The sequence below is a fragment of the Malania oleifera genome, chromosome 2, assembly GCF_029873635.1.
Source record: "Malania oleifera isolate guangnan ecotype guangnan chromosome 2, ASM2987363v1, whole genome shotgun sequence".
Taxonomy (NCBI): Eukaryota; Viridiplantae; Streptophyta; class Magnoliopsida; order Santalales; family Ximeniaceae; genus Malania; species Malania oleifera.
The window spans coordinates 18,344,077-18,371,121 of NC_080418.1; the positions used below are offsets into that span (position 1 = coordinate 18,344,077).

The window sequence follows — 27,045 nt, forward strand, 5'->3', positions numbered from 1 at the left end:
GTCAACTTCAATGTGCTTTGTCCGCTCATGGAAGACAGGGTTGGAGGCAATATGAATAACAGCTTGATTATCACACATCAACTCCATAGGCTGAGAATGTGGAAAACCTAGTTCTTTCAACATGTTCTTTAGCAAGTTCACATGTAGTGTGTGCCATAGCCTTGTATTCTGACTCAGCATTCGACTTGGCCACCAAAGTTTGTTTACTTTTCCAAGAAACCAAATTAGCACCGACATACAATACCCGGCTGTGGATCTTTGGTCTGAAGGTGACCCGACCCAATCTGCATCTATATATCCTTGAATATGAGTGTAACCCCGATTTTGATATAAGAGACCTCTCCTTTGTGCACCTTTGAGATATCTTAAAATGCAAATTATTGCATCCCAGTGACTTGTTCTGAGGGAATCGAGAAACTGACTCAACACTTGTTCGGAAGGATATATATGGTTGGGTGACTTAGATATTCAACTTTCCTACAAATCTCCTATACTGACATGGGTTAGGCAACAAATCACCCATATCTGGCACTAACTTACAATTAGGATCCATGGGTGTATCAACAGGTTTGGATCCCAACAGCCCCGTCTCATCTAAAAGATCAAAAACATACTTTCTTTGTGACAATATAGTTCCTGTACGAGATCTCAATACTTCTATACCCAAGAGGTACTTCAATGGTCCCAATTCCGTGGTCTGAGACTTACTCTGTAGGAAAAGCTTTGGGTCTTGGATGCCTCGATCATCATCACCAGTGATCACAATGTCATCCACGTACACAATAAGCAAAATCTTGCCAGATGGAGTGTAACGATAAAAAACAGAGTGATCTACTGCATACTGATGAAGGCCAAACTCAAGTACTACAACACTAAAATGGCCAAACCATGCCCTTGGAGATTGTTTTAATGCATACAATGATTTCTCAAGTCAACATATTGAGCCTGACTCCCCCTGAGCAACAAACCTAGGTGGTTGCTCCATAAATGCCTCCTCATGAAGATAGTCATGTAGGAAAACATTCTTCACAACTAACTGATGTAGAGACCAATGACAAGTGGTGGCTAAAGAAATGAACAAACGTATTGAGGCAAGTTTTGTGACTGGAGAGAATGTGTTTGAATATACCAAACCATACACCTGAGTATACCCCTTAGCAACAAGGCGAGCCTTCAAACGAGCCACAGAACCATCAGGATTGACTTTCATAGTGTACACCTAGCGTCAACCAACCACAGACTTATCAGGAGGAAGAGGTACCAAATCCCAAGTATCATTATCATGTAGTGCACGCATCTCTTCAACCATTGCTGTCCTCCACCCGGAATGGGATAGGGCTGCAGATATAGATTTTGGAAGAGCAACAAAAGATAGAGTACTAACAAAATAGTAATAAAAGGGTGATAAGAAATCATAACAAACAAAATTAGAGATCAGATGTTGGGTACAAGTGCGTTTAACTTTTCGAACAGCTATAGGAGGATCAATATCATGGGAAATAAGATCATCCAATGAGGGAACTAGAGGCATAGCAGTAGAAGCTGGAGGAGGCACTTCCCCCTTGAGTTGCTGTGTGTATACCTGCAAATTGGGATGATCCAAGTGATGAGAAGAACTCAAACTGGATGAAGATCTAGGAGGATTGGGCATAGATACTAGGTTTGGATTTGGAAGGCAAGCCGGAGGAAGACTCATTAAGATCAACAAAACTCAAGGAATCAGAGTGGTATGGTGTAGACTCAAAGAAGGTGACATCGGTAGAGACAAAAAATCGATGTAAAGTAGGACTATAACATCAATATCCTTTTTGAGTATATGAATAGCCCAAAAAGATACATTTGATAGCACAAGGATCCAACTTATCCATTCCTGGAGTTAATTGATGAACAAAGGACACACAACTGAATATTCGAGGAGGAAGGGAGATCAAAAGAGTCTTAGGGAAGATTACTAAATATGAGATTTTATTGCCAAGGACAAAGGATGACATTTTATTGATGAGGGAGCAACCTGTGAGCACAACATCACTCCAAAAAACTTCGGGAACGTTCATTTAATACAATAGGGTAAGAGTGACTTCAAGAATATGTATGTTTTTCCGCTTTGCAACCCCATTTTGTTGTGGAGTGTGGGCACAAGGGGACTGATGGATCATACCAGAGCTAGTAATATAAGTACTGAATTGGGTACTGAAGTACTCCTTAGCATTATCACTACGAAGTATTCTCTTTAGCATATCAAATTGAGTACTTATTTGGGAACGGAAGGCACAAAAGATATCAAACAACTTGGAACAATCTTTCATTAACTATAACCAAGTTATCCTAGAGTACTCTTCAACAAATGTAACAAATTACCGAAATCAGTGTAGCTGCGACTGTGCAGGCAATGGGTGGAGAAGGCTACTCAAAGCAATAAAGTCCATGAGCCTCACATCTTGTGCCAATTGTCTTTCTCGTCTTCAAATCCTAAATAACCACAGAATCAGGAAAAAATGTGACAGAACAATTTAGTCACTTTGTAAGCTTATTAACTGACATGAGATTGAAAGGAGATTTAGGAATGTATAAAGCAGAAGAAAGAGAGATGGGAGGAGTTGGATTTACTGTTCCTAACCCTTAACAGCAATAGTGGACCCATCAGCAAGGGTATCTTGAGGTAGATTTTTAGGATACTAGAGATCAGAAAAGAAGTTGGTTGCACATGTTATATGGCCAGTGGCAGCAGAATTGATAACCCAAGGACTAGTAGGAAGGATCCCAAATGACATACAGACTGTAGGATTACCTTTCTGGGCAAAAGATGCAATGTGAGAAAATGCTTGTTGAGACAACTGATATTGTAGAAATCTTGAATACTCCTTCTCTGATATAGTCATAGCACGCAGTTCACTCAATCAAGTGATTATCAAAGGAACCATACTTTTGGGATTTGCAAACTCCATCCCAACATTCACAAACTCAGACCAATGACCATAAGATTAATTGTTGGAACAATCGGAACAACCATGAACAAGGTGACCAACCATGAAAAAGTCACAAATAAATCAGTGCAAGACTGCCACAGCACCAAGAAACTCAGACACAGCCCAAGAAAGCAACTCACAGCACTGAAACAATTGGAGAAGTGAACCACTGAAACTACCATGGAGAAATTGCCAACTAACTTATATAATACTGCCATAGCCTCACAAAAAACAGCTTATGAGCACCATCACTGCTCCAAGAAAGTCACCAATGACTGTTACTAACACCGAACAACAGCTGACGAATTCCCACTGTTTCAGACCCAATAAACTCAATAACCATTGATAAACTGCTTCACGAAGCATCAAACAACCATTCCTTGGGTGCCGCACTTGAGCAATTTAAAAAATGTGAGATCTTTGGGCAAAAAACATCACGAAACACTCCAAAAAACATGTTAATAGAGAGATTGGATCACTGCTGGATCATTTCAAGTGAAAACCATGCCTGAAAGTGGCTTCACACACCGGCACGTGGGGATGGCCTTGGCAGCCTTCATCCAGTGCGTGAGGGCATATGAGACACTGCCTGGAGGTGGGATTTCAGTGGGGTGCAGATCTGCAGTATAGTGGATTTGATGTTCTCGAACTGGCAGTGTCACCCAAAAAATTCCAACGACTGGTCTGATTTTCTGCTGCTTCTGGCTGTTTTCTAGGGTTATAGTATTGCTGAAAAATCTTCTATGATGATAGACATGCAGTGGATTTTGGGTTTTAGGCTTCAGTTTGATGGTGGTGGTAACACTTAGGGTTTGGGTTTCAAAATCATGCTCTGATACCATGTTGAATAATTGGGTAAAATGAAAGACCTAAACTCAATGATAGGTCTCTCCCTCTGTTTATAATATATGTCAAGTACAATGGGAATGACCATAATACACTTACTAACTCACAATTATTACAAACCAAACTATAACAATTAATAATAATGCTAAATGACTAAATAACCATTAACAGTATCATCCGAAAATTGAAGATGGGAAACCGCCACACCTTCTCTCCCCACTTTCAAGCCTTTCACCAGCCCTATCCACAATTCCACTCAACATATCAGCTACTAGAACAAACAAAAATGTTAAGAGTGGGTCTTCTTGTCTAATACCTCTAGAAGCCTTAAACCAAGACTTAGGTTCCCCATTCACAGAAATGTAGAACCATACATTGGTTAAACAACCCCTTAACCACCGGATCACGGCTCACCAAAACCCTTTCTTGTAAAAATATTGTCCAAACAACTCCAACTAACCTTCTCAAAATCCAATTTGAGCATGAATCCCCTTTTCTTCCTCCTTCGAATATCCTCCACCACTTCCTTGGCCACCAAAATGGCGTCCACTCTGTCTACCCCCCTGCAAAAGCACTTTAGGCTATTGAAATGGTCTTATCAAGCACCACACTCCTATTAGCTAGAACTTTGGTGATAATCTTTAAACATTGGATACTATGCTAGTAGGTCTATAGTCTTTTACCTTGATAGACCTAGAATTTTTTAGGCTCTAAGGTTATAAAAGTAGAGTTAATGCTCTTACTCAGAATCTCATTCCCATTAAATTCATGAAATACTTTAAGCAAATCATCCTTAACCTAGAAATCTTGGAAAAAAGCTATATTAAAACCATCCGGACCCGGAGTCTTGTCCCTATCCATCCTAGACACCATCCCCTCACCTCCTCCTCCTCAAAAGGTCTCTCTAGCCAAAGCATTTGATTTGTGGAGATGGGATTCTGCTTTAAACCGTCAACCATTGGTCTACAACCCTCTTCTTTCGAGGAAAGATTATTGAAGAAATTAGAGATCTCAAAAGCTATTTTATGAGGGTCATTAATCATTCTTCTCCTTCAAACCTCCAACTCTCTAATCAAATATTTCCTTATCTACCTTTAGGCTTTGGCTAACCTATGGGAGAAGATAGTATTACAGTCTCCTTCTCTAATCCATTTAAGTTTGGTCTTTCGTCTCCAGCTCCTCATTTCCTAAAAGCTCACCTCTTCCAAATCATTTTTTAAAGAAATTCATTTGGCCTCCTCACTCTCCAAAGGGTTAGTCTCCTCTTCCTTTCTAGCCAAACTAGGCCTCTTATGTTTGTGAAATTTATTTATTATCATGGTCTTAAATTTCCATGAAATTGTCGAAATTTCAGCTTTCCACCAACCTTGTAATCGAAATGGCAGTCATTTTTTGTCTAGGAAAATTTCCAATGAAATTTCCACGAACCACCCGAAATTTATTGAAATCTCAAAACTTTAACTATAGAAATAAAATTTCCTTGAAAGTAAAATTTGAGATTTGAAACCCGCATAGAAATTTCTCTTTTAAATAATTTTTTTATTGAAAAAAAATATTTGTGCGATAAGGATATGGATGATAGCTTTGGACTTTTGAAATTTTATGAAAAACTAAAGTTAGATATTAGTTACAAGTTACAACATTTAATTTTATATTTTTGATTTAAATGAATTTTATTTTTATAATAAATAATATTTTAGCTAATTTATGAGTTTCATTTATATTAATTGAATATGTTTTATTCAAGAGATAAAATGGGTAGGACCGTAGGAGAGAAAGCTAGAGAAATTGAAAAATCTTGATTTAAACTTTGGTACACTAGAAAAAAGAAACATGAAAACGGGGTGGAATTATTGTAGACAAGGACCTAAAAGATAATGTCGTAGATGTTAAAAGAATAGAGGATGAGATCATTAAAATCAAGATAGCTATAGGCTTGGAAATTGTGAACGTCTTTAGTGCGTATGCTCCCCAAGTAGGCTTAGTTGAAAATCTTTAAAGACAAATTTGGGAAGATATGGATAATATTTTACAAGGGCTACCAATGCTTGAAAAGACATTAATAGGAGCTAATTTGAGTGGACACATTGGAAAGGATAACATAGGCTATGAGAGGATGCATGGAGGCCATGGATATGGAGATAATATGAGGCCGGTGATACAATATTAGATTTTTCCGTGTCTTATTATTTGGTTATATTGAATGCTTGCTTTATAAAAAAGAGAAGAACACTTAATAACTTTCAAGAGTGGGCATAATAAAAGCCAAATAGATTTCTTCTTAACTAGGAATGGGATTGTCTATCTTGTAAGGATTGTAAAGTTATTGTAGGTGAAAGTTTGGCTACACGACATAGAGTCCTAGTATTAGATACACATATTAAAAAATGGAAGAAAAAGAGTAACATAATCAACACAAGAGGATTAGATGGTGGAGGTTGAAGGGAGATAATGTAGTAAAATTCAAAGATAAAATGATTAAAGAGTGTGATTGGACTATAGGGGATAAAGTAAATGCAAATACTATTTGGAATAAAATGACTAATTCTATCGTAAGGATAACAACGAGGTTTTAGGTGAGTCCAAAGGAAGATACTCAGGTAGTAAAGAAAGTTAGTGGTGGGATCAAGAAGTCCAAAAATCCAATAAGACAAAAAGAATTTGGTATAAAATATGGCAAAATTGTAGAAATATAGAAAATCTTGAAAAATATAAAGAGGCAAGAAAAAATGCAAAAAAAAAAAAAAACTATTAGTGAAACTAAACATAGAGATTATGATACATTATATACTAAATTAGATACAAAAGGAGAAAAAGACATTTATTTATAAACTTGCTAGAGCTAGAGGAAGAAAATGCAAAGATTTAGGTGATATAAAATGTACAAAGACAAGAATGATAATGTCTTAACTAGAGAAGAAGACATAAAAATAGAGGTGGTGAAGATACTTTGATAAGTTGTTTAATGAAAACTAAAATGAAAATTGAACTTGGAAGTGATAAATGAGAAGATGACTAAAAATAGGAGATTTATTCGCAAAATTAGAGTTCTTGAAGTTAAGATGGCATTAAAAATTGAAAAGTGGGAAATCTATAGGACCAGATAAAATACCAATTGAAGTTTGGAAATGTTTAGGGGATAAAGGAAATATTTGGTTAACTAATCTATTTAGTATTATTATAAAAACCAAGAAAATGCCAGAAGAATGAAGGAAAAGTACGTTGGTACCTTTATGTAACAAATCAACTGATTTGTTAGCCATTTTTGGTTCCACCTAGGTGATTTGGGTAGCATGTTACTCGATTTTGTAGATAGTCTTTCCTATTTTTCTGCTTTCCATTTTAAATAGGATATTCTACTTTTCATAGGTTGTAAATATCCCCAGTAATTAGATGAGAATTATCATCTATTTAAAGGGAATGTAATTTTTTTTTCATATGTTAGTGGAATAATCAGTTTTCTTTTCCACATTTTAGCATGGTATGAGAGCATCCTCTGAACCCTAATCTTCCCATATGACCAAATGCGGTATGGCCACCAGGAGACGTGACTCCACCTCTTCTGTCTCTAATGTCACCACCAATCAGGAAACCATGGTCTCAGGCAACAGCAGAAGTTCAGATAGCAGCCTCATGCCTATTACGGGACACAAACTTAATGGGGAATAACTATCCCAGTCTCTTAAGCAAGGAGCAATTAGAATTATTGCAGAAAATGTTCAGCCAATTTTCAGCAGCCCCTACTACTGTGGTTGGTACTGGTTCTTTGGCACACAAAGGTAATTTTTTAAGTGCTCTTAATGTTAAAAAGGAGAACCTAGGTCCAAGGATTATAGACTCAGAAGCATTGGACCATATGACCGGAGATGGAAATTTTTTTTCTACTTATAGTCCTTGTTATGAAAATTTAATTGTCAGGATAGCAGATGGTTCTCTCTCAAAGGTGGCTGGTACAGGTTTTGTTAAAATTTCAGAGTACCTAACACTCAACTCAGTTCTATTAGTGCCAAATTTGGATTGCAATTTACTATTTATTAGTAAACTCACTCGGGATGTCAATTGTGTTACTAAATTTTTCCCAAATATGTGTAAATTTCAGGTCTTGGATTTGGGGAAGACAATTGGCAGTGTTAAGATGTTTTCGGGGCTCTTTCTTCTTGAGCTTAATGATCCTCCTCAAGGAACAGCTCACAAATCCGATCGTTTAGTGTCTAGAAGTCAGTTATTTTTCTATCATTCATTCTAATAATGATAGTGTAATTATGTTGTGGCATTATAGGTTACGACATCCAAATTTCTTGTAGCTCAAGAAACTCTTTCTTTCATTATTCAATAATAAAAAATCCAAATGATTTTTAGTTTGAGATGTGTCAATTTTCAAAACATGTTCGCAACTCTTATCCCAATCGACCCTACAAAGCATCCCAACCCTTTTCAATGATTCATAGTGATGTGTGGGGGCCATCTAGGATCAAGAATATTACTGGATCTCGTTGGTTTATATCTTTTATAGATGATCACGCTAGACTTACCTGGATATTCCTTATGAAAGAAAAGTCAAAGGTAGGTCAGATTTTCAAAAATTTTGACTCCATGATCCAAACACAATTCCAAGCAAAAATACAGATTGTGAAAACTGATAATGCCAAAGAATATTTCAAATCCATTCTTGGTGATTATCTCTTGAGTCAAGGTATACTACACCAAAGTTCCTGTGTTGACACTCCTAAGCAAAATGGAATTGCCGAAAGAAAAAATTGGCACCTACTAGATGTTGCCCACTCCCTCATGTTCTCTACACATGTACCAAAACACTTTTGGGGTGAAGCCATTCTCACTGTGGCCTACCTCATAAACAGGACGCCCTCTCGCGTTTTCAAATTCCAAACTCCCTGTCAAACTCTACTTCAGTCCTTTCCCAACACTCGACTTATCTCCACTATTCCCTTCAAAGTATTCTGGTGCTCAGCTTTTGTTCATGTTCATAGTCAACACTGGGGTAAACTTGATCCTAGAGCCTAAGTGCATTTTTCTCGGGTACTCTCCAAACCAAAAAGGGTTATAAATGCTATTCACCAGCTACTAAAAGATATTATCACTCCATGGATGTCACCTTTTTTGAGCAACAACCATATTACCCCAAATTTGAAATTTAGGGGGAGATTACTTAGGAATTCCAGCTTTGGGATATTGAAGAGTTATCTCACCCTTCTTCTGATTCTGGCCCTTCTCACCTATCACAAATTTTTGAATCTATTCCAAATACTAACTCCATTTCTCCTTCACATCCCTTCTTATAATCTCCCGTGAAACATCAGCATCTGGACACTATTCAACTAACAAAAAATGATGAGTTGATTACCTATTCACGGAGAAGGAACCAAAAGGAGATAGAACAACAAGCATACCTTGAGCAAATCCAAGAGTCTGATACGAGCCCTAGATCAACTGAAAATCCACCAAGTAACTCTAATCTTGAGACTTCCCATAATGAGTTAACTAATGATGATAGTGATTGTCCTATTGCTGTGAGAAAAGGTGTGAGATCAGGCACAAAACACCCAATATACACTTTTGTGTCATATTAGGGGCTGTCATCGTTTTTTAGATCTTTTGTTGCCAACCTCGAAAAAATCCAGGTTCCTAATAACATACAAGAGGCTCTCGTTACACCTGAATGGAAGTCTGCTGTCTGCAAAGAAATCAGTGCACTAGAAAAGAATGGAACATGGGAAATCACAAAATTACCAACTAGACAATGTCCAGTAGGTTGAAAATGGATATTCACTGTGAAATACAATGAAGATGGAAGTGTTAACCGATTCAAAACTTGGCTAGTAGCAAAGAGATTCACTCAATCATATGGAATCGACTACGAAGAGACATTTGCCCCTATAGCCAAGTTAAATACAGTGCGGGTCCTCTTATCTTTGGAAACAAATTTAGATTGGCCTCTTCACCAACTAGATGTCAAGAATGCCTTCCTCAATGGAGTAGTTGAAGAAGTCTACATGGAAATTCCTCCTAGATTTGAGACACAAGCTACACACAACAAAGTCTGCAAACTCAGAAGATCTTTATATGGGCTCAAGCAATCCCCAAGAGACTGGTTTGAGAGATTCGCAAAGGTAGTCAGGAGGCATGACTATTCTCAATGTCAATCAGATCATATACTATTTGTTAAATACTCTCCTGAAGGAAAAATTTCTATCGTCATTGTATATGTGGATGACATCATTCTAACGGGAGATTATGAGGAGGAAATGAGTAGTCTCAAAAGTCTTCTAGCTAAAGAATTTGAAATCAAGGACCTTGGGAATCTCAAATACTTCTTAGGCATGGAAGTGGCACGGTCAAGGAAGGGAATCTTTGTCTCCCAAAGGAAATATGTTCTAGATCTTTTGAAGAGACTGGGATGCTCGGATTCAAGTTAGCAGATACTCCTATGGATTCAACAACCAAACTAGGAGCCAAGGAAGACAATACACCAGTGGATAGAGGCAGATATCAAAGACTAGTTGGAAAACTTATATATTTGTCTCACACCCGACCTGATAGTGGCTTCTCTGTCAGTATGGTGTGTCAATTCATGAACAATCCCCAAGAAGAACATATGGAGGTAGTTTATAGAATCCTACGATATCTAAAGCTAACACCAGGCAAAGGATTATTTTTTGAGAAGAATCAAAGAAGAGGTATTGAAGTATTCAGTGATGCAGATTGGGCAGGATAAATACATGATCGAGGGTCAACTTCTGGTTGCTACACATATGTGTGGGGAAACCTAGTTACATTGCGAAGTAAGAAGCAATTAGTCGTGTCAAGAAGCAGTGCAGAAGCTGAATTGAGGGCAATGACACACGACATCTGTGAAGGAATATGGCTAAGAAGGCTTCGAAAGGAATTAAAGATTTCAGGTGAAGAACCCATGAAGATGTTTTGTGACAATCAGTTAGCCATCAGCATTGCAAAGAACCCAGTGCATCATTATAGAACAAAACACGTGGAGATTGATCGACATTTCATAAAAGAAAAAATAGAGGAAGGAATAATCAAGATGTTGTACGTGCCTACATGTCTCCAAACAGCCAATATCCTTACCAAGGCTCTGCCAAGAAAGAACTTTGATGATCTGAGTTCCAAGCTGGGCCTAATCAATATTTACAACCCAACTTGAGGGGGAGTGTAGAATTATTAGATATCTATCAGCCTTTATTAGAGGCTGATCTTTAGGAGATTTACAGCTAAAAAATTAGTGTAGAATTATTAGATATCTTTCAGCCTTTATTAGAGGCTGATCTTTAGGAGATTTACAGCTAACAAATCAGTTGATTTGTTAGCTATTTTTGGTTCCACAATCCTAGGGGATTTGGGTAGCATGTCACCCGATTTTGTAGATAGTCTTTTCTTATTTTATTGCTTTCCATTTTAAATAGGATATTCTATTTTCAGTAGGTTGTAAATATCCCTAGTAATTAGATGAGAATTATCATCTATTTAAAGGGAATGTAATCTTTTTTTCATATGTTAGTGGAATATTCAGTTTTCTTTTCCACATTTCAGCATTTTATAAAAAAGAATAACAAAGGCAATATTTAAAACTATAATAACTATTGTGGAATTAAGATTATGAGCCATACAATGAAATTATGAGAAAGGGTAATTGAACATAGAATAAGACTAGAAACGAGAATTTTAGAAAATCAATTTGGTTTTATGCCTAGGAGATCAACAACAAAAGCTATTTATCTTTTAAGAAGCTTAATGGAAAAGTTTAGGGCTAGCGTTAGGATTGTAGATATATTGAGGTCATTAAGGATATGTATGATAGAGTAGTGACTAGCGTTAGGACTGTAGGAGGGGAGTTTAAAAATTTTCCAATCACAATAGGTGTAAATCAAGGTTCTAATTTGAGTCCTTAACTGTTTACTTTAGTGATTGATGAACTTACTAGGAATATTCAAAATGAGATCCCTTGGTGTATGTTGTTTGCAGATGATATCATGTTGATTGATGGTAGTAGGAGCAGAGTGGAATCTAAGCTAGAACTTTGGAGTTACATTAGAGTCTAAAGGGTTTAGGATAAGTACGAATAAGACAGAATATATGAAACGTAATTTCAGTAATGTAAAGAGTAGTATTGGAGAGAAGATTAAACTTGATAATCAAGAGATTAATAGCGCTAATAGATTTAGACATCTTGGATATATTATGCAAGTGGAAGGGGAAATTGAAAAAGACGTAGTACATAGAATTAAAACAAGTTGGGTAAAATGGAGGAGTGCGTCAAGTGTGTTGTGTGATCGTAGAATACTCTTAAAATTAAAAGGAAAGTTTTATAAGACGACTATAAGGCTGACTATGCTCAATGGTTCAAAATGTTGGACAACTAAGAAACAACATGTACAAAAAGTAAAAGTTGCTGAAATGCGAATGTTAAGGTGGATGAGTGGTTTATCATTAAAAGATAAGTAAAAAAATGAGCATATATGCAATAATTTAGGCATAGCATTGATTGGAGACAAGATATTGGACGGCGGCGTAGATGGTTTGGGCATTTGAAACGCAGGCCTAGTAGACTACCTATGAGGAGGAGTGAGTTAGTTATTGTTTGTTGCATGAAAAGGGTTAGGGGTAAGCCTAAAATAACTTGGAATGAGGTAGTGAGGAAAGATTTAATAGTCCTTAACCTAATAGAAGAAAATGCTCTCGAACGGGTGAATTGTCGAAAAAGGATTCATGTAGCTGACCCCACCTATTGGGACTTAAGGCTTGTTGTTGTTGTTGTTGTTGTACTTATTGCACCTTATGCACCAATACATGTAATTGATGTATTTTATTGATAATATTTTAGTTCTAAATCAAGCATTATTATTAACAAATTCTAAAAGTTTTATATATGAACTCCATGCTTTAGTAGTAATTTCCATCATTTTTTAAAATCAAAATCCAAAATTGACATCAACCCTGAAAATTCCATTGAAATTTCAGTATTTTTATGGTCTTGAAATTTAAGTTGAAATGTTTAAGGTGTTTTTCTTTATAATACCTTAAGTTCTAGAGGCTAGTGTAACTCTCCATGCCAAAACATTTTTTCTGTTGGATCAATGGAGTGGATTGGGATAGTGCAATGATCTGCTAGTACAATGCAGGCTGATTATTCATCTTGTTAAACAATTTTTAGATGCTTTCAAAATCCTATGGTTTTAGAATTAAAGCAGATGACGAGGGATAAAATTCATTTAGTTTTCTTGGATTATTTCCTTTTTCGAATTTGGGGGTTCTATACTCTTAAAGCTTGATATAGCTTTAGCTTTTAGGTGAAGTGGTAATCTAACATGGTATCAGAGCTGGTTACCACGAGGTCTTGGGTTCTAGTCTCGTTGCCTGCAATTATTGTGTGGTATTTAAATTTTTTTTTTTATTCCCTATAATGGTGATATTTGTGTGTCTTTTATCTCTATGTGCAAAACACAATTAGGGTTCTCAATTTCAATAATACAAGCTAAGCTAAAAGGTTATGTGATGGAGCCTTTATGTAGACTTTTCTCCTAAAACTAATTAACAAAACAAAATTTAGGAGCAAGTATGGGGTTAATTCTTACATAATTAAGCAAAATAAGGAGCAAAAAGCATGTTAAGAGGAATTAATTGTCTTATATCTCATCTGATGATTTAACATGCCTATTGTGAGTTCGGAGCATTTTAGGGGTCATTTGGTATCACTATAAAAAATTAGAGAAACAAAAACCAGAAATGAAAACCAAAAACTTGAAATAGAAACTAAAAGCTAGAAACCAACAATTTGTTTGGCTAACATTTATAAAACTAATACAAATTAAAAACTTAATTAAAAAATGCTTATTTTCATCTTTAGATCAAAATAATATAAAAATATGATTAAAATAATAAAATTACAAATAATACACATTAAAAAAAATTACTATAATAAAAATAAAATTTATTATAATTGTTTTACTTAATTGTCCTACTTTCAAAATTTACTTTACAATAAATATTTTATTGGACATGACAATTGAAAAATAGTAGAAGTATTTTTTTATTGGCTTTATTATTATTTTTTGAAATTTATGTATATATATTTATTTTAATTATATTTAAATTCATATGATCATTTAATTTTGATTTTAATTTAAAAGTGTATAAAATGAATAATTTAATCCAAATACACTATTTCTGGGTGTTAAAATTTCTGGTAACAGGTTGCCAAAACAACTAAAATCCATAAAATATGGTTTTTAGTTTTTTGGCAAACAAATGAAAACCGGCAACAGAAACAAAAAACTAACAATAGAAACAAACGCGTTAATATGTTTTTTCACTGTGGAGAAATAAAACAGAAAACTAGAAAATAGCAACGATATCAAACAGACCCTTAGAGTCTCAATTTCACATGTTGGAGCCCTTATACACTCTTATTACCAAGATAGGAGGAGTGAGAAAGAGAGGGAGGAAGAAAGGCATATGTTCAAGGGGGAAGAGGCGGAAGAAAACATATCATTTTTATTGGTTCTTCTTGATACTTTTGGGGTTTTCTCTTGGTATTCTAGTCCTTGGGAGAAGAGGAAGAAAGCTTATTATCATCCTGCCTGTTGCATACCTAGCACACGATAATTGAACTCCTAAGGATTGCCCAATCTTCCTCTTGGTCCTCTCTACTTGTCTCCCGTCACTTGTAATGCAACACCACCTCATCTATCTTCTTGAAGAAGGGAACAACCTTTGTTTTAATCTAGGAGTTGTATCAGATCCTTGTTTTTATACTGGAATGCTTCTCTTTTTCCTAAACATGATTAATTTTCCAAGCCAACAAAAGGTAAAAGAGAAAAAACTGTGTTGACATTAAGCAAATAGAGGGTATGGTAATTCTTATTGGCTGCCTGATTTCCCTCTGATGAGTCAAGTTTGAAGCTTTGGTTTCTATTTTTTCATTTCTTACACGGTTACACTGGTCGATTGTTACAGGTCTATGACCAATTTGGTCTTAAAGGCTTGACTTTTTAATGCATAATTTGGATGCCATTTTTGAAAATATTGGCACCAGTCTTAGCTGTTGCTTGTTCAATGTGTTTCCATTTTTTTTTTGTACTCATGAAATTAATTAGCTGTAGCTTGTTCAGCATGTTTCTTTAACTGTATCTTCAAGTTTGAATACAGCATGATTTGAGTTTAGTGTCGCTTGTATGGTTTCTCAATTAAGCTGCTCTTCTGCAATCGTGATTGTATGTTATCTACTCATTGCTCAGGACTTTTGTTGGGACAAATTTAAATCCTTCATGGCAGAAGTTTCTTGTTGAATCAGAAGGTAAAGCTGCAGCCTGCATGATTACAAGATTCATTTTGCAGGGGTTTTCTGTATTCAATTTGTTGGTGTTTTTTTCCTTTCTCCTCCCCTGTAAATAATCTAGTCTATGTTAATGGAATAGCCACTCTAATAAGATTTTCCAGTGAAAGTGGTTTTATGCCTAGGAGTGTTTTTTTGTTCCCCAAATATCCTTAGGAGATTTGGTGTGATAAAGACCCATTTGTGCTGAAAAAATCCATGTAGCTGTTTTTTTATTTGCATGCGTATTTAAGTTAGCTTTGCTGGTCACAAGCGATTAATAAAAAAGGAAAAATAAAAAGGTTAGGACTATGTATCATGTTTGCCTCCTGTTCTTGATGTGTAACATATCAATTGAAGCCAATTCTATAGGTTATACATTCACTATCTTTTCCTGCATCTACCCCCAGAGGAAACTTCACACCCCTTTTCCAAACCTGGCCAACTAGACTTCAGCCTTCCTAATTCCTACTGTTATATATTCTTACAGGCAAAATCAGTAGATATTTGCATCTGACTGTATTTTTTCACAATCCTCATCTGAATCTTGCTGTTGGAATTTCAGTCATATTAGATTTTAATGGGCAAACACGGTCATTGTTGTAGCCACACCCATAAGAAAATTTAGTTGAATATTTCAGTCATATTGGATTTTAATGGGTAAACATGGTAATTGCTGTGCTGTAGTGAACCTGTAAGAATATTTTTTGAGTATTATGCTATTCTGATAGCTTTATTAAAATGGTGTTTGGAAAAAAAAAATGATTGCTACCAAGCTTAATTAAGTTGCAATAAAAATGTAACAAAGAAATTCTATCTACGCGTTATATAACATGTTTATATTTAGATTGGATACTTGAGAATGAGATAGGTAAACATCCAAATCCGATCTGTTAGGTAAGGTTGGAACATTGGAGTTATCAATTTCTATGAGTGGATGACTCAAGTGGTGATCTAATTGCACACAATATGCTTTTGCACCAAATATGGCTGCGGTATCTGGGGATGTACATCTTGTATTTTCATTGTCTGCAAATTTCTACTCATTTTTGAGGTAGTCAGTTGTTGGTTGGATCTACGAGGAAAAACTTGCATCCTTAGTGGAATTTTTAGTTGATAGGAAAATCATGCAAGAACAAATGCCATACTGAAATGTAATCTGGTTGGCATTAGTTTATTTGTTATTGGGGGTAGCTGTGGTGCATTGTTTCGGTTGCTCCATGGCAGCATGGGTCCTGTGAGTTAAAGTTTTGGAAACAGCCCCTCCACATGTGGGATAAGGCTGCATACACTGAACTCTTCATAGACTACACTAGGGCAGGTGCCTCGTGCAGTATGATTCTGTTTTTTTTTTTTAATAAATAATTTAATTTATTATTTTCAAGTTTAGTTTATACTTGACCCCTTTTTTCTGACAGCTTCGATCTACCCCTGCATTGGTCTTTTGAGTGGCCACTGATGTTATTGGTAGAATAATAATGTCTATATAATATAGCTTTGCTTCGTTGTAGATGACACCATACGTTGTCAGCACACCTCAAGCCCACTGGGTAATGGTGCAGTTGTAGAGACATCAGACAAAAAGATACTTGTATTGCAAAGGAGCAATAATGTTGGTGAATTTCCTGGACACTTTGTCTTTCCAGGTGGCCATCCAGAGGTATTCCAACTGGAACAAACATATTTTGCTTGTCAATTCTGCTAATAATTTATCTCTATGCTGTAGCCTTGCCATCCGTGCATCTGTTGATGCAAGTACTAGTAAATATCTAGCTTCCATTGCATGTGATTGCAAGTGAATAATCTTGAGTAAATATATTTTAAATTATTCAATTTTAAAAGTGAAATCTAAAAGTCATATTTACATAAAATTTAATACAGTTAAAATATTTATTTAAAACAAATTAGCAATGCATTGCCATAGACTCATATTTAAGTTTATGATTAAATTATGAATATCCTAAATTAGTTATTAGATTTTTTTTTTCTTTATGTTGACCATAACAGATAATATTGATGAATTTTGGATAAAAGAAGGCAATATTTTATTTATATCCAAGAAGCAGAGTACATGATTTGGAGGACAAGGAGTCCTCCCTAGAGAGAATACAGAAAAAGCAAAAGTACACCAAAGAAATAAAAACAATACAAGTGTTAATTACGAAATGCTGCCTCCCAATCTCTTATGAGGCTGGACTGTGATTATCCTAAAAAAAAATAATCCAAAAGAGTGCACCTAAAAGGAAGTGGGGGAAGTCATTCTATGCCACAATAGCGTTGATAGCTATGAGCAGGTTGAGCGACCTTAAAATTCCTAGCATTCCTCTCCATCCACAGGGTCTAAAAGATCTCAAAAACAGCCCACTCCAAAGAGCTCTACCATTTCTATTCTTTCCTAAAGCCCTGAAGTTAACAAAAGACAGCTCTCCCACCTTTCCCAATGCCACCCACTCTTCCCCCATAGATGAAAAGAGGATGTTCCAAAGCTGCAATGCTACCCTGCAATGCATGAAAATAGGAGCGTTCATTTTATTGCATTCACAGCACATGACGCACATGTTAGGATCGAGAACCTTATAGCGCTTCCTCCTCTTAAGCAAATTATGCTTGTTAATCCTTTCCAATATCACAGTGCAGACAAAGGCCTGAATCTTCCTGGGCAACTTAGCCATCCAAAGGATGTGGTTTGAAGGAAAAAGGTTAGGGTAAGGGGATTTCAAAGATGCGTAAGGAAGCATATAGAAGTGAACACACTTGATGAACCACCCTCCCACACCCTCTCATCCTCATTAATGGAAGGAATATGTTGATCCAACAGAGAAAGGACAGTGGGCTCGTCGACCTCTCTTTTATTGATATTCCTAAAAAAAAATTGGAAATATTAAGAAGAAGAACCCAAAATGAAGGTGCTGATAGGAGTGTTATGTAGCAATAAAAGCTTAAATAAACGAGGAACCTTCAGCTCCAATGGATTCCCCGACCCAAACACTTTTTAACCTTTGCCCGCTTTGAGCCTGATGAGAGGAAAGAACTGACTAACTACTTGTAACATGAATTTCCAAGGACACGCAATAGAGATGATGCCACTGCCTCTCGTTTTCCACCCGTTCTGTTGGATCCAATACTTGCTCTTTATCACTCCTCATGCGACAAGAATCAACTTCAGGAGGGAACCTCCAAAGTCACTTGCTTGTAAGGGAGATGTTTTTGGATACTACATTCCTGATGCCAAAGTCCTCCCGGACTTAGGTCTGCTAACCACTTCTCAGCTAACTAGATGGTCTCACCTGCCCTCCTCCAGACACAACCAAAGGAAATCTCACATTGGCCTCTCTGAAGATCTGATTACTTATGAGGGAACTCTGAACAAGGAGAGGTAATAAATAGGGATGCTAGAGAGTGATCCAGTAATGAGAGTGGCATGGCCCCAAAGTATGCTTTCTTCCAACCCTCCAATCTCCTACCCAACTTTTCCTGCATAGGATGGTTTACCTCCAAAAGAGAGGCTGAGATAGGATAGGGCCGAATCAAGGGCAGCCTACTACCAGTTTGAAATTCTGAAATACCATCTCCCCTGTGTTAATGCTAGCAATGCCACTCTTGGACAAGTTGATTTTAAGCCTAAAATCTACTCAAAAAATTTTAAACAGCAAAATGACTTTCTAAAATTTTGCTAAGTTGTCCTCGAGCAAGGTGCCACTAGTAGACTAGAGGTGTGAGATCCCACTTGCTCCACAGCTCCTCCTCCCCCTCCCCGAGTGTGGAGAAGCATTTTATTGAGTACAACCATGGTCTTAAATTTCCACGAAACTGTCGAAATTTCCGTCTCCTTCGAAATCGAAATGGCAGTCGATTTCCGTCTTGCATAATTTCCGTTGAAATCTCAATGAATCATCCGAAATTTATCGAAACCTCAAAATTTTAGCAAAATTTGTCGAAATTTATCGAAACCTTGAGAGTGAAGTGAAATTTCTCTTTTAGTTTATTTTATTGAAACAAAAGGTTATCACAAGTGCTTTTGAAATTATATGAAGAAATAAACTTATAGTAATATTTTATTTAACCATTCATGTCTAAATTATCAATATTTGAATAATAAATAATATTTAAATGATTTATGAATTTCATTTGCATTAACTGAATATGTTTAATGTACATTATCTTACAAACATGTTTGATACACATACTATTTTACAACTTTTTCACCTCATACAAAACATAGATGTATTTAATTTGTAATATATTAGTCTTAAAACTTATATTTTTATGTTTGTTAACCATTTCTAAAGTTTCACAAAGAATTCCATGCTTTACTACTAGTTTCCGTTATTTTTTCGAAATCGAAATCGACATCGAAATCGAAATTTCCGTCGAAATTTTTGAACTTTTGGAGCTTCGAAATTTGAGTCGAAATCGAAATTTAAGACCTTGAGTACAACTAGGGTGAACTAGAAAGGAGAGAGTGAATCCCCTTGTCTAAGACCCCTAGAGGCCCTAAACCACTCTCTAGGTTGACCATTGACAACGACAAGCAAATGAGTCTAGCTAAGGAAACTCTTGAACCATTTTATTTATAGATCCTGGAGCCTTTTTTACCCAACACCTTATGTAATACGTCCCAAGTTAACTATCATAGGCTTTCTCCAATTCCTCTTTAAAGAGAAACCCCTTCCTACTCCTCCTCCTAACATCTTCTACCACCTCGTTAGCCACCAACACAACTTCTAAACTTTGTCTATCATGGATAAATGCGGATTGCCCCAAGACTTGTCTAAGTCTATTAGCAAAGGAATTTTGATAGGATTTTATATAGGCCCGTTACTAGATTGATCAGTCAAGGCCTTCCACCATGAATTTGCTTGGGTCTCCTCAGAATACAAAAAAGTTTATAAAAGTTAGTGATCTTAACTCCAATTTGAGATTGACTCCTCACCATCTGGACTGAGTCTAAAATCAACTCCTTGATGTAACTTTTCCTTGCCCTCTATTTGCTATCCAAAAATAACCAAAGTTATAGTTCTACTCCTTCACCCATTTCGCCCTAGACTTCTAACACCTGCACATATCGTCTCTCAACAAGTGAACTTCTATTTGATTACTGAGATTGGCCTTCCTCCTCCTAAAAAAAACTGCACTTTTCTAACCTATCCAACACTGTAATTTCAGAGAAGATGCAATTTTTGCATCTATGACATTCCCAAAAGTCTCTTTGTTCCAATCTTTTAGCTTATATTTCAGAATTTTCAACTTCTTCGTGAATTTAAAACTCTCCCACTCCTCTACCTCACACTCACTCCACTAGCCTTTGACACTCTCTCGGAAGGATGGATATGTTAACCTTATGTTCGTGAAATGGAAAGGGATAAGTCCCCAATTCATAGGATTGGACTCTAAAAGAACAGGGTAGTGGTCAGAGGTGGGTCTTGGGAGGATTTCCTGAATGAAATGTGGAAACACATCCTCCCACTCATTGGTGAACAAAAATATGTTCATACTATCCCTAGAAGTTTCCCAGGTGAATTGATCGTTGTCAATAAGGATATTTCTAAGCCCGCAATCCTGAATGAAGAAGTCGAACTTGCTTGTGCTCCTAGAGGTCTTTGGGTTCCCGAGGATCTCTCTAGAGCTGCAAGACACATTGACCCCCCCCCCCCCCCCCCACACAAAAGAAAAATCAGTAAGGACTATAGAAACCAAAAACACTAAGTCCTCAAGGAATTGGCTCCTAGGAGATAACTTTTGGTCCATACATAGTAGTGAACCACCATTACCCATACACCTTTAATGTTAACTAAGAAAAAAAGAGAATAGGAACCCTTCAAAGAAATTTTCTAATGGACGCTACTATAGTACCCCAAAAACTAATTTGACCCTCCTGATGCCCTTGACGAAGTAAAGACGCGCCTAGTCTTTATTTCTATTGTCTTAAAAGCTTCTATACAAGAAGGAATCAAATTCCCTCAGCTTGGTTTTTTGGAGAAAGATGGCTTTAGACAAAAGCTCCACTCTCCTCTTGCCCTGACTACCTAGACCTCTTATGTTCAAAGAAAGTAGCTTCATTTTACACACAAAAAGGGCCATACAGGACTTACCTTTCGTGTTATATTATCGACAAAGCCAACCTCCCCAACTCCCTCCTAAGTTTCTTTGCCTTTTTAATTTACCCCCAAATCCCTTTCTTAAGCCCGATCCTATTCCTCTCACCCCTTGATTTAACCAAAGTTAGGTCCAACTATTCTAGGAGTTCTTGGTGCTCTTAGGTTATCCCTCTCATCTTCTAACAGATCTAGTGATAAGGGAGAACCCTCGTCCAGTGGCTACCTATGACACAGAGGTGCTAACAAGCTATTCTAAGATTCCAATGGAACAGGTTGATTACGCACAACAACATGTTTGGCTAGCATGTCTTCAAGAGCAACATGTCCTATATCGAAGGATTGATGATTTAGAAATGACTTAGGTACAATAGGAGAGACCAAGGTTTCAATAGAGACTATATGGGTTAAGGGGGTTCTAGGGATTTGGTTTATAGGAGAAAGGACCTAGTTTGAACCCACAATACCCTAGAAGGAAGACTCACATGCTTTGTTTGTAGTTGAAACCCTAATTTTGGGACTCTTTAAGTTTGTGCACTGATCATTTTCGAAGAATTTTCTCTTCTTGTAGGGAATATCAATAATGATTCAGGAGCCCTTTCATTATCTGACAAGATAGGGCTAAGATCTTTTGCAACATCCTCCAAAATTTCTCCTTTCGATAGGACAATTTGTCACAACACCCCACTCCAAAATGGGACCTAATCTTCTTGCATGTTGCTGAGAGTTTCTTCAAGATCTCCTATCTTGATCTAGTCTTCGAAGAGATTTGCTCACCTCCCTAGAAAAAATTGGTTCCATCGGCGTTAGTCTTCAAGTCAGCTAATGTGGGTACCGTGGGCTTGCCTTGCAAAAGCATTTATCTATATGAGTGAAGTGCTCCGGATTGGGCTTCTTTCTCGAAGGGATCTCTTTTAAATGATTTGTTGGCTTTGTCTTGAATGAGCCTACTAGGTAAGTGCTTGTTAGCTAATGCCAAAGATGAGCTTGCCCAAGTAATTTCTTTTCTCGTACCCACGGGCTTAATCAAATGGCCCAAAGGATGGCCTAGCCCTTGAAATTTCAATACATTCAGATTTGAATTTCTTCCTAATAAGTAAACCTGATGCTTTGTTCATCTTCCGTGATCTTCCAACCTACTTGAATAGGACATCTCTTCACCTTATTCTGGTTTCTGGAAGATTGCCCCATTCGACTTGTTGGTGGTTACAACCTAGAGAACATAGATTTTCTAGTGTTTACGCTTGAGTAGTTGCCAAAGTTAGCAGATCCACAATCTAGTCATCTTAATTGCATGTCCCTAGTCCTCTGCCTTGGAACTTCCTTTGTTGCTTCCTAGAAAGCTCTCTAGTGAGAGGCCTCCTTGTTATTAATACATGTTGAGCTCAAAGCCACTTTATGGGGGTATTTTCTTCCATGAAATGAATCTTTAGAAGGTGTTCACCCTCAGATGAAGCATGACGATGCAGTTTGGAGCTGTACTAATTCTTGCCCAAGGGTTCAGCTTCTTCATGGAGAGGAAGAGATGAAGTTCTTGCTCCTGCCATCTTCAGTCCTCTTTTGAAATGGGAACCAAGGTCTTAAATTTCGATTTCGACTCAAATTTTGAAGCTCCAAAAGTATGAAAATTTCACGGAAATTTCGATTTCGATTTGAAAAAATAACAGAAATTAGTAATAAAGCATGGAATTCTTTGTGAAACTTTAGAAATGGTTAACAAACATAATAATATAAGTTTTAGGACTAATATATTACAAATTAAATACATTTATGTTTTGTAGGAGGTGGAAAACTTGTAAAATAGTATGTGTATCAAACATATTTGTAAGATGTACATTAAACATATTCAGTTAATACAAATAAACTTCATAAATCGTTTAAATATTATTTAGTATACAAATAATGATAGTTTAGACATGAATGGTTAAATAAAATGTTACTATAAGTTTATTTTTTCATATAATTTCAAAAGTACTTGTAATAATCTTTTGTTTCGATAAAATGAATAAAATAAATTAAGATAGAAATTTCACTTCACTCCTAAATTTCTCATTTGAATTTTGACGAAATTTCATCATATAGTTAAAATTATGACAAGTTTTGCTAAAATTTCAAGATTTCGATAAATTTCGGATGATCCGTAGAGATTTCGACAAAAATTATGCAAGATGGAAATCAACTGCCATTTCAATTTCGAAGGTGATGGAAATCGGAAATTTCGACGGAAATTTCGACAATTTCGTGGAAATTTAAGACCATGATGGGAACTATGAATAAATGTCGTTTGGTTCTCTCAATAATGCTCCATGCTCTTCCTTTCTTCTTGAAGGATGAGTGTTTTTGGTGGATTGAAATATTGGGATCCATTAGATTGCAAAGGATTAGCAATGAGAAGGTTCAAATATGGGTTTTAGGGGTTTTAGTGAATATACAAAAGGATGATGGGAAAAGGATCAAGCATGTGTTGACTAAATTTAGAAAAAAAAAGATAGAAAATTCATCATATGTTAAAATGATATTGTGAATGAATTGATGATACCTTTTTATATTTATAATTATTTAGATTTGATGTTTAGTTATAATAGATTTACTAATGGATATTGTTGTTCCTAAAATTGAAATCTTAAAAAGGAAAAATTTATAGTTTGGATGGAAAAAATTATGTGAGGTAGTCCTTGTTGACGTAAAAAACGTCAAGCAAAGTTGATGTTGATCTCTTTTATGATAGACATGCATAAATAAAATAGCTTGTCTAATAGTTATGATATTGTGAAAAACACATAATAGCTTGTTATGTGGTAGGTATGTGTGTGCTATTTTGAAAAGGCGAAGGGCTTTATAGTTTATTAGGTCGTTCTTTGTAACCTTTTTGGTAAATAGTGATGGGTTAGGGAGGGTGAGTGCAACCATTTTAAAAAAAATTATTTTTTTTCGTAGGTTGTCTAATGGAAAGGTAGGAAGAATTTGATTGAAGAATTGGAATTTTGGGGGAGGGGGGAGTTTACCTTGCCCTTCTTTTATAGCTAATAAGATCACAAATTTTTTTTCAAAGCCTTTTTAGGGAAGAGGATGAGTGTACGCCTATGTTTGAGGATTTAGAATGAAATCTCATTTCTAGAGATAAGGTGATTTGGTTGGAGAGGTCTTTTGAAGAGAGTGAAGTGAGGCTAGTGGTGTTTGGGATGGAGAGGAACCGAGGCTCCAAGTCCAAATGGATTTAATATGGCTTTCTTAAAGATTGTTGGTATATGATTATGGAGGAATTAGTGATGTTTTTTAATGAGTTCTATTTTATTAGGTCGGGTAAGGCCATTAACTCTACCATCTGGCTTCATTACTTTGGAGCCTGCAATTAATGTCACGTCTTTGCTTTGGCATGTATTCAATTGTGCCTCCATCTAAAATTCGATGGAGGCACTAGGCCTAGGCAAGAATTTGTTTTGCTAAACTGTCCTTCGAAAAAAAATTTAGAAACCAATTAAGAGTGAATATTTGTTGAAAACACAAGACACACATATTTCATAAAGCAACAAAAAAAGTGTAGAAATCCCTACAGTGTGAACGACAGCCACAGTTGGTGAATGACGGCCAGCAATGTGAACGACAGCCACGGATGATGAATGACGGCCACCTACCATGGTAGGTGAGCCACCGCTCCCTACCATGGTGGGTGAGCCACCACCACCTACCATGAGATCTTGCGACAAGCTAGAGGCTATAAATTGAGACCCCCCATCGAAGCTAAACTACACATCTCAACTGCAAGTTGTGTCCTCTTTTGTTTTTCCATATTCTCTGTGTACATGTTAAATAGGGACCCGAGTATGTAAAGAATACACAATTGAATATACAATTGATTCATTCTCATTCTTTACATGGTATCGGAGCTGGTTTTTTCCTAAACCAAGTTAACTATGGGGGACAACTCCATCAACAGTCGAGAGTCGACAACCTCAGAGACTCAAATGAGTCGAACCAATGCCATCATCAGTTCGAATGAACTAGATGGCTCTTTTGTCCAACTATCGGCAGAAAAACTCAACGGGAAGAATTTTCGAGAATGGGCCCAGTCCGTGAAACTCACAGTTGACGGTAGAGGAAAGCTTGGGTATTTTACTGGCGACTCAAAGAAACCTGATTCAACGAATGTTGTGGCACTTCAGTAGTGGAGATCGGAGAATTCCTTGATTACCTCATGGCTTATCAACTCCATGAAGCCAACTATCGAGAAAACATATATGTTCCTGTCCACAGCAAAAGAGGCGTGGGATGCAGTCTGAGAAACCTCCTCTGACGAGGAGAATGCTTCCCAAGTCTTTGAACTTAAGACACGCCTATGGCATATGAAACAAGGTGAGAGGGAGGTGACAGACTATTACATGGAGATGCTGGCACTATGGCAAGAATTGGATTTAAGCAGCGAAGAAGAATGGGGTTGTGCTGAGGACAGTGCTTTGTTCAAGAAGAGATTGGACAAAGAGAGAGTTTTTGAGTTCCTTGCAGACCTTAATCGAGATTTAGATGATGTATGAGGAAGGATTCTTAGTCGCAGACCTCTACCATCCACTCGAGAAGTGTTTGTTGAAGTGAGGCGTGAAGAGGCAAGGCGCAAAGTCATGTAGAAGGAAGCTACAGCCATGGTACTAGAGGGCTCTGCATTTGTATCCCATGGGACCTACAGTGGGCCAAATACCAAGCAACCAAAGGACCGCCTCTGGTGTGAACATTGCTGAAAGCCTAGCTATTCCAAAGATAATTGTTGGGAGATTCATGGCAAGCTAGCTGATTGGAAACCACGGCTGAGCACCAAAACCAAAGGCTATCAAGCTTGTTCTGAGACTCAACCCGAGAGGCAACAAGTGGCGAGCAACTATTCTGATAGTGGCAGCAGCAGTACCTCCAGCCATGACCAACTGCAGAAAATCATGGAGATGCTATTTGCTCTCCAAGCCTCGTGTCAGTCGCCAAAAAATACTCCATCTGGTAATTTGGCACACAGAGGTAATTTCTCACAAGCCCTATACACCTTTCGTAACCATACATCTTGGATTATAGATTCTGGAGCCTCTGACCTTATGACAGACTCTTATCACCTTTTCTTATCATATAGTCGATGTGCTGGTAACCTATGAGTCAAAATTGTTGACGGATCTCTTGCTCCTGTTGCCGGCAAAGGGAGTATTCGAATTTCTGAATCGATTATTTTAGCGTCTGTTCTTCATGCTCCAAAATTATAAAGGTCATATCCAGTACACAAGGCTCCCACTATGAGGGGGGTCTGGGAGAGGTGGATGTTTGCAAGCCTTACCCCCATTTTTGGAGGGACTGCTCCCATTTTTGTTTGTCAGCCAACTCACTAAAGCACTCCAATTGCTCTGCTAAATTTATTTCATCCCATTGTGTTTTTCAGTATCTGTCATCGGGGACGACATTTGGCAGTGCTAAGGAGTATGAGGGAACCTACTACTTCAAGGAAGACAAAAATGAGTGATCAGTGTCAAAGTAATTCTGTCTTTATCCCTAAGAATAGTGACCTAATGTTATGGCATTCTCCGTTGGGTCACCCCAATTTTTAGTTCATGTGTCATTTATTTCCTTCCCTATGTTCGAATAAAATGTTTGTTTATGTTCAATGTGAAGTGTGTGAACTCACAAAACACCGAAGAACTTCATTCCCAAAATCCAAATACAAACCCACAAAACCTTTCACAATCATTCATAGTGATGTATGGGGACCTTCCCAGATTTCTAATCGCACTCACACAAAATGGTTTGTGACATTCATTGATGATCA

At 36.9% G+C, this 27,045-nt stretch overlaps 1 protein-coding gene across 9 annotated transcripts in view; it reads left to right on the forward strand.

Moving 5' to 3' along the window:
• The window catches only part of LOC131148483 (nudix hydrolase 9), a 103,993-nt gene that overhangs the window by 26,037 nt on the left and 50,911 nt on the right, over positions 1-27,045 (forward strand). For all 9 annotated transcript variants that reach the window (XM_058098183.1, XM_058098188.1, XM_058098181.1 and 6 more), the window contains 2 exons: positions 15,080-15,138; positions 16,668-16,816. In XM_058098183.1, the coding sequence (XP_057954166.1) occupies positions 15,080-15,138; positions 16,668-16,816 (208 nt within the window). The remainder of the gene's footprint in view (positions 1-15,079; positions 15,139-16,667; positions 16,817-27,045) is intronic.